This window comes from Malus sylvestris, chromosome 5 (genome assembly GCF_916048215.2).
Source record: "Malus sylvestris chromosome 5, drMalSylv7.2, whole genome shotgun sequence".
NCBI lineage: Eukaryota > Viridiplantae > Streptophyta > Magnoliopsida > Rosales > Rosaceae > Malus > Malus sylvestris.
The window spans coordinates 33,404,040-33,413,479 of record NC_062264.1 but is presented as its reverse complement, the minus strand read 5'-3'; the positions used below and the strand labels follow the sequence as shown (position 1 = coordinate 33,413,479).

Here is a 9,440-nt window from a genome sequence, read left to right as displayed (position 1 = left end):
TTAAGCAGCTGGTGGATCTAGTTATAGACAAATTTGCATATATCATAGTTAATGTAATCAATATCTATTATAAATCCAATTAAGGGGTTTCCTGCAGTTTCATCCACCTAGTGGAATTTCATGAGTGTTCAAGTGGTTGTGTTATTTTCATTGGTATACACTGAAAGAGGAGGGGATCAAACACGCGATTCTAATTGAGTGTATGAATAAATGCTTACCAGTTGAACTACAAGCCCCATGTCTCATGTTTGGTCTCTAGAATTGAATTCAATTAGATATCGCTAGATTTGATTGTCTTAGAGGAACAAGTGCACCTCAAATCTAGTGAGTTATTGGAAAACAAATGTGGGGGCACTTCTAAGGTGTTCATATCCTAAGAGGTGGACTGCAACAAGAAACTTGGGTATCAAGTATCTCATTGCTTGAGAAAGGTGGTGGCAGGATTGGTTAAGATTGATTAATTAAGAGAAGGTTCTATGATTGCAGATCCTTTGAACAAACCATTCCCAATTGTAGTCTTCAAGAAACGCATTGCAAGGATGGGAGTGTTAGCTGATTTTAACAACAACAAAGCCTTTTCCCACTAAATGGGGTCAGCTATATAAATCCTAGAATGCCATTGCGCTCGGTTCTATGTCATGTCTTCCATGGGAGCTGTGTGTTAATGCTTCTTTCAGTTAGCTGATTTTGATGCAACAAATTCGTGGGAGCTGTGTGTTAATATTTCTTTCAGTCATTACGTTCTCAAATACAAGTTGTTAAGTTTTGAAATATGCATTGAAGCACTGATGATAAAGCCTTCCTAACTTATAAAGTTTATTGCTGTTGGTTGTTTAAAGTTTCCCTTAAAACACAGCATTTTAGTTATGATAGTATATGTCAAATATATTTTGGATGACAGTTCGTAGAATTGTTACAAGGATGAACAACCAAAGGAGCTTCAGTCTGAAGCATTGAGATGAATGTTTTCTCAGTTATAAAGAGGACCGAGTGTTGGATGTGATTTTTTTTTTTTTTTTTTGAACAATCGATATTGTCTACGCTAACCGGGTGGTGTGTGATAGTGGGCTAAACCTCACAATGGGCTAGCAATAATGTAGTTCAAATTCATCTTTGACGAGAATTGAACCTATGACCTCTCACTTAGAAGTAAAGAGGAATATCACTAGACCGTAGTACTAATGACAAAAACTTGTTATCATGGGCTTTGTTAATTCTAATCTCGTGGCCACTCAAATAGGATTCCATGTTTATGTTGTACTGTGATGAACAAGTGTTGGCTCTAGTCGGACAATGCAAGTCTTATTAGAGCCAACACTTGTTTTTCACGTGCTTAAAGTCTGGAATCATAAGAGATTAGGATTGGCTATACTTGTAAGCCATTAAGGAATGTATTGGAAGTTTCATAGCTAGATAAGAATAGGTTTGTTTCAAGCTGATATGGATGCTATAGTTTTGTGGTGACAAGGATTGGTTTGATAAGGATTATATAATGGGAAGCGTCCTTGTTGAACACCATCGTTTCCAGCATAAATTAGGGTCCTGCTCTCACATTTGATATGCAATACAAAAAGCCTCAAGCCCCATAAATTGAGTGTTGTATCCTGGGAGGCCGGGAGTGTTGAGAAGCAGAGTAACTATAACCCTAGCATCAATGGCTCCTTCACGTAAGTGGTTGAATTGCTACTGTGATATGATTTCCGCTTAGTTAATAATCTTACAGGAGATGGTAGACAGACACGACTCATCTTGGTCTGCTATGTTCACTAGACAACCTGTGCATAAAATAAGCTACGAGTAATTCCTACCGCAGTCCGTCTTCGATGATTTCGATGTCGGATATAGCCGAAAAATCCTTTACAGCTCAAAACTGTAGCATAAAGGGCACAAAACATCTCACAAACAAGGAAAAGGTTAGCGAAGCATAGAAGGGAACCTAGGTTTGAGAAAGTCGGAAATATCTTCTGGTTCCTTGGTGCGAAGTTTGTTGCTGGGTTTCTTAGTCACCTGGTGTTTAACCCTCCTAGAATTACATCACATCAGAATTTAACTAGAGCATTGGTAACTGGAGCATTGCAACGTTTATTCAGTAAATACAAATCGGTATTTAAGCTTTTGAGTGCGTGCAGTATGAGCAAGGACATACTCAGAGTCATAACAGAACTGAACTAGAACTAGAACTAGAACTAGAACTTTAAGAGGAGGTTAAATGTACGATTGCCAAGATCCAAACCATCTTTTAAAACTTCAACTGAAGCAGGGTAAACTGCGACGGAAAAGATGGAAATACTGAAAGGAATAGACGATAAAACAACAAAGTTCCTCAGACTTGTAAAGCCCTCCAAGCTCCATCCACGGATCTTTTCTTGTGGTATTGGTTAATGCAATGGACGAGTAACGCGTGGTCTCACAGGTGTCTTTGAAGGACTTACCCTACAGAATTACGATATATGCAAGATATTAGAACGTTGAATCACTCGAAGAATTATGATAAACCTCATTGGATCAGTGACCACACCTGATGGGTTGTGCTCCCAACACCATTCCGCTACAATTGAGCGCAAGTATAGCACTTTCCGCCTGTTATCAGTGAAAAAGAGTAAGGCAATAGAGTTTTTCAAGAGAAAGATCATTTGTGTCGAGGAATTACAGCCAAAAAGTTTAAATTCCTGTAGAACATTTTGCTAAACATCCAATGGAATGCCACAAAATCTCCATATGCAGTCGTAATAATAAAACGAATTACATTGGAACAATGGACCTCAAATCACCACATACCTTCCACACGTTCACAGCATAATCAAAGATGGAAATACTAGCTTTCTAATGGAAAGATCAAGAAGGCACAGCAGAAAAATTTGACGTATTGGGTTTTTTTAAAATTTCTTCATTATGTCATATCACAAGTATGCCAGTCTTAATAAATGAAATACTGCCAAAGCATATAATGTGTGGATGTCCCTTAGTAAGCAGATATGCTGATACTTTGAAGTTAAACGAATATCACATTGACAAAAGGATAGAAGATGGCATACGAGTGTCAAACCCAAAAGAACTACAACAGAAGTGCTAAGTCCAGCACATAAAAACACACTGTGACGATAATACACGAGCTCAGTCATTCCAAAACAACCTAATATACAGAAGTTCTAATGCACAAGCTCATTTCCACCATGGCCAAGATAATTCCATTTTACTTGGAACAACAGTTCAAGTTCCCGATAATACATTATGTGAGCTATATAGCAACAAATGCTAGAACATTAGAGCAAAGTGCTTTTTTTCTTATTTCTAAATCTTTTTTCTACAAAGTTTGTCTTACACTTGCAAACATACAAGATTTTTTTATCCTCCTGCTGAATGGGATGGAGAAGAGGAGGAAACAATGCACGGATTTAAAAAAATAATAATGAATCTGCGTGCATCATTTGAGAAAATGACAGATTTCTATAGCATGGATCCTAATTTATTCCCAACAAAATCTTCGTCCCACTTCTCCTACATAACAACAAAAAGTTCAATAAATGGAAAGGGAACCTTTCTCAGAGAAACAACTTAAATCCTAGACTTCAAAGCAATTTACCAAAGAATATGCAGCAGAGCCTAGAAGAAGAAAGAAGTTAAAAGCAGTATAAAATTAATAAGAAAACCCTTAACAACAAGAAGTGGTATTCAGTCCAATAGGAGCTTCCCAAACTCCTCAATGCACTAATACAAAAGCAGTTCATGAAGTTACTTTTGGAATGCAATTAACATATGCCATTTCATTTATTTATTTTTAATACACATTAGCATACGAAAACATAGTGACATAAAAAATCCTCAGCCAACCGCAAAAATAGATCGGACCAAAAAAGATAATGAGCATATCTTATGTCTGTACGTATATACTATGCACCATAATAAGAAGTAAGGACCAGATATCACTTTTCCACATGATTTGTAATCAAATAGAAACGCAAACGGAAAAAGATCAAATATAGTGTAGCAGTATGCAGATTCAACCCAAACATAATGAGCATATCTTAACAAATGTTTGACTCTAATCTTCATTAACCTTAATGTTGTAAGCTCACCATTGCAAATTCAACAAAAGCTATACGAGTTGAATGCACATGATCCCCCAAAAGCCTCAAACGAGTAACCTGCAAGTTTTAAAAAGATATCAATATGAAGTCAGCTTCAATAACACACACCATTCAACCATAAAAAGATAAATAAATAGCATGCTTTGGAACTCGTCCTACCTCACCACAAGCTGTTTCAAAGAAATTCTTGACTTCAGCTTGAGCAACCTGCGCACATACAGAAAATTATCGAAGATTCCAGTTATTCAACTGCCATATATGTATGCATGGGGAACAAGGATGCACTGAGGAAACCAAAAATTTCATTCTGGTAAAACAGGAATAGTGTATACCTTCTTATCAATATTTGTACAATACACAGTCCTGCTACACATTTCCCGCTCATCTTCCGACTGCAAATGAAATCATAAAAAATCTTATAAGCAAAAATCTTCATAGTGAAACCTTATCAAAACTTTAATACACACATCATTAAGAAAATAAAGCCAAAATGTTTAAGAGTTGTTCATACCCTGGGGAGGAATGTAGGATTCACAGGAAGGATGGCAGTTTTTGAGGGTAAGACCCTGACAGGATAGTACCCAAGCATTGTCCCACCAAGGCTCAAAGCAGCTCTCGCACCATCTGTATGACAAAACTACCATGTAACATGCTATACATGCAATCATAAAATGTTATAGAGGGCTTGCAGACCAAAATAAAAATCTTACGCTCATCAGCAAACTCCACAAATGCAAAACGGAGTACTGAATGCGGATCACCACAAATCCGGCAGTCAACAACCTTCAAATATAAATATTACAACAAAAGTTTAGGTCTTCCATTTGAGGTAATAAACACTGAGGAAAAAGAAACCACGTTATTAGACCCTATTATCCTTTCAAAAGACCTAACTTACATATTTGACATTAACAACAATGCTTATGGCATTAAAAACAATTCCTAATGCCAAAAGAATTAGGGTTGGGTGAAGGACTTCCAAATTCCAAGAGATTTAGGCAAAGTGATGAAGAAATGGATCACAAAAAGTTAGATGGGAGGGACTAGAAATGCATCACATGAGCAACAAAAGTATGTAAGAGGGTATGTAAGAGCATTACAAATGCAGCAAGGGAAACTACACCTCTTTCTGTAAAAACAAAACTAACTGCAAACAAGCTTATTTGGCTTTGGAAAAGTGGAAAAGCATACATTAGAAAATCGTGAGTCTTTTCTGTAATGTGTAAAAGACAACTGATATGATTTCGTATTCAAGTAAAAGAAAATCAATTAGGGAAATATCTCTATTAAGAAAAAGCCTTTGTTGTTTCAGTTACCAAGATAATAGAACTATCCATCTGAGAAACTGAGATTGAACTGGAAATTGACAGCAAGATTAACTTTTATTATGTTTCTTTCCCCTGCATAACATTTAGTTTAAAAATTTGGAAACTTTATGTGACCTCAACTCCCTCATAGATCATGTAAAGGAAATAGGATCATTAAGTCAAGCTCTTTATCTTCTTCCACTACCCTTAACGTCGTCAAATGAGCAGGGCAATAGTACCACCTGGATATGTGAGATTGAACTGGAAATTGACAGCAAGATTAACTTTTATTATGTTTCTTTGTCCAGCATAACATTTAGTTTAAAAATTTGGAAACTTTATGTGACCTTAACTCCCTCATAGATCATGTAAAGGAAACAGGATCACTAAGTCAAGCTCTTTATCTTCTTCCACTACCCTTAACGTTGTCAAATGAGCAGGACAATAGTACCACATGGATATGAGTTAACATGGCAAGCATGTGAGCAACTTTCATTCACGTTAGTATAAATCTGGATTGACAGACCACACTGAAACAATTTTAAAAACTCAAAGAGGCAATGTCTGAAAAAAATACAGGGACTAATATGGAACATTTGACAAAGCAGAAGAAAAAGTGAAGGGAGTAAAGTTTAGACTACCCTTTCATTTATAATAACTATAAATTAATCACCCATTTGTAGTCAGACTGTATTCAAGAATAAACCCTAGAAAGCAAGAGTCTCATGACAATAATCCATAGCCACAATACAGAAGAAAGCTCTTTTCCTCTTAATGTAAAGATATTTACCAACCAAAGTCCAGCAGAACTATAGTCCGAAATAGTACAATCTCATCTATATTAACATCAATAAGAAAACAAAGGCACGATACATAGCTTAACATAGAGCCAATAATAGAAACACCAAAATCTCTTAGCCAGAAAGAATATCAAAGCAACCTCAAACTATGTTGAACCCATGTGTGCATGTGGATCAATTCAATATGTCATTTCGTACAGGTGTTGCATACAAGGTACCATAAATAAACTTGTTTATGCCAAAAGTTTCAATGATAATAATCGTAAATGTAAACTGGCAGAGGATAATCAAATGGCATTCACAAACACTAATACAATATACTTTGTCACATGATCTCAGTCCTCATTGTTTAGAAAGGAATGATAGTAGTAAGCAACATAGAACATGAGAGTTTCCATTTCAGGAAGAAGTGGATGATAGCTAATCTTACGAAGGAAAAAAAGTCTTGTTATAGAATTCATGCTCTATAAGTTGAACCACAAAATTCTAGAGAAAGCAAAGAAAAGAAAAGGATGCCCCAGGTCTGAATTTACATTGAATAACCACAATTTGTAAAATCAGAAAACATAATCAGGGAAAGCAATGCAACTTACTTGTCCGCAACTACTAAATATGGCAGCAAGACGCTCTTCGGTAACCTATATAAGAAAAGGAGAGTTTTTATAACAGCTATTTGATTGAAACTAGAAAGGCAAAGAAAACCCAATCCAGGAATCAAGATCTTATAATTCACTTACTTGCTGATCAATATCAGAAACATATACTGTTCGCCTAATACTACTTTCCCGCTCAGCTCTGAAAGCTCTCCCGCTAAGTCTTCGCTTCCCCTGATTAAAGTTATTTCTTCTCTGGAAAACACGAAAGGTACAAATTAGTATAATCCTAACAAAATATAATGAAAGAAAATAATAACTACATGTGTAGAGTTATCGCAAGCAACTTCCTAATGAAACTGTCAATTTTGTTTTTCTCAAGCTAAGTCGTTTAAAGGTCTCAGTTGATAAGAGTTCCAACAACTAAATCAGTATAATGAAATTACTAAAAATCATAGTTATAATGACAATAACAATAACAACCATGATCAGAAACATAATTATGATTGAAAAAGTGCACCAAACAGAACTCCATGCCGAATGACAAAAGCGATTGCTATGCATATCCCAAAAGACTCTGCTAACCGAATGCGCAGTGACTTTCCAACACAAACACACCACCCCTACCAAAACAGAATATACACTGAAAATCTGAAGGACCAACAAATACATAGAATTCGTATACTCACAACAAGAACAAATAAAAACTCGAACTCCAGATCATGAATTCAAACTATACCAGTAAACAACCGAATTTTAAACAACCGAATTTTAATCACACACTACAGATATCATGAATTCAAACTATATCAGTAAACAACTGAATTTTAATCCGACACTACAGATGCAGTTACAATACTGGAACATATACACCCTGTTCATTTATATCATAATCAGCAATCACTAAACCATTTGAAAATTAATGATCATTAAGGAAAAAATTGTTGCAGCAGAGAACTCAAGAACCTCGCCTACCGGCAACCCGAATAGCAACCAAATTATCAATTCAACGATAAACCCAACTCAAATTACATTATATGATATTACAACAAATAGAAAAGCCCCGTTTAGCTCAAATCCATTACATAATTCATATTCATAAGAAAAAAATATATATAAAACCAACCCTATATTCAAATTACACAAAAAAAAAACGAAAAAAAAAAGAGATCAAAAGAGAATGATCATTACCCTTCGAATGTTGGCCTGATTATCATTGGGTGAGAGCTTATTGTTATTGACAGAGTTTTCAAAATTGGAATGGTGCTGGGGAGAATAAGATGAAGGGAAGAACTCTTTGGCTAAAGGGTTGAGCTTGGTGAACATATCCACCAGCTTCTGCACATCGAATTCTGATTTGGATTCAGAAATGGGTTTTGACATTGAATCCAAGTTGGAGTTTTTGGCAGAGGCTGCCTCACCGGAAATCTCAGAAACCGCAGCCATAGAATCAAAACCCACCACAGAGATTTTTATAAAAACAGGAAGGGAAAAAAATAGCAGCTTCTACAATAAGAAAGATTGAAAATTTATAAGAATTAAATAAAAAAATAAAACTATATTTGTTGCTCTTGTGCTCTGTGTACGTAGCTGTCCCTCTGCATATGAGGGTTTATTAGAGCTTTGAGATTTTAGAGCGTAATTGAACAAAAATAAACAAAAACGAAAAATGATTGAAAAGAAAATGGTTGGAAGAGGAAAATGAATATGGGTTTAGTGGAAAATGATCAGAGAGCTGAGGTGGTGATGGAGATGGATGGAGGTGTTGGGAGGAGCAAACAGTTGGCTTTCGGGTTTGGCTTCTTTCGCTAAATGCTCTAACCCTTCTCTCTCTCTCTCTCTCCCCTCTTATTTTCTTTCTTCTGTATGGCTTTTTATTTTGTGTTTGGTTCTTTGGCTTGGGTTTCTGAGAGAGGAGAGACAAGAGTGTGAGTAACAGTCATTCATGTCATTTGTTCAAGTGTAACAGATATACATATGTCATTCAAAACTACCCCTTGAGTTTTTCTTTTTCTTTTTTAATTTTTTTTATATAAGAATGGATAATACTATAACTTGTTTTTCTGAGATTTCTAACAGTCAGTAACAGTAAAAATTAAATTTATTTGTTCTTTGGCTTAGTTTACGCAGGTTGGGTAAGAAAGTGTGTCGATTCCCTTGCAACCAAATTCTAAGTCTGTTTTTTTTTCATTTTTTTTTATAATAACAATTAAGCTTTATTCTACTAAATGAGATTAGATGTATAAATTATAGAACGCCACTGCGTTTGGTTTCGTATGTCTTCTGTTAGCTCTAAGTATTTGATATCTTTTTTTTAAAGTCTCTTTCCAAATCTTCATAAGTCTTCATCTATTACTTTTGCCCTGAGCTTCCGTTTCATAGTCGTATCTTCTAACCAAAGCAACTGTAGGCATCTGACCCACGTGTCCAAGCCACCTTAACCGATTTTCTCTCATCTTATCTTTAATTGTGGCCACTCCTATTTTATCACCGATATCCTCGTTCTTAATCGTATCCCTTCTTGTGTGCTCAAACATCCAACCATGCATTCTCATATTCGCTACACTCATTTTTTGCACGTGTTGATTTTGGACCATTTACCATTCTGTGCCATAAAGCAGTATTGGCCTTGTTGGCGTCTTATAAATTTTT

The 9,440-nt window shown here is 35.7% G+C and overlaps 1 protein-coding gene across 1 annotated transcript; it reads right to left on the bottom strand.

The window, feature by feature from the left end:
* Positions 1 to 2,081: 2,081 nt before the first annotated feature.
* On the bottom strand, positions 2,082 to 8,716 carry LOC126622621 (polyadenylate-binding protein-interacting protein 9-like). The gene is made up of 10 exons (XM_050291390.1): positions 7,980 to 8,716; positions 6,933 to 7,043; positions 6,789 to 6,833; positions 4,799 to 4,871; positions 4,600 to 4,712; positions 4,421 to 4,480; positions 4,248 to 4,295; positions 4,077 to 4,145; positions 2,519 to 2,580; positions 2,082 to 2,433 (listed from the first exon to the last, which is right to left on the bottom strand). Exons 1-10 carry the CDS (start codon positions 8,232 to 8,234, stop codon positions 2,379 to 2,381), a joined length of 891 nt encoding a protein of 296 aa, XP_050147347.1. The 5' UTR covers positions 8,235 to 8,716; the 3' UTR covers positions 2,082 to 2,378.
* Between the last annotated feature and the right edge of the window lie 724 nt (positions 8,717 to 9,440).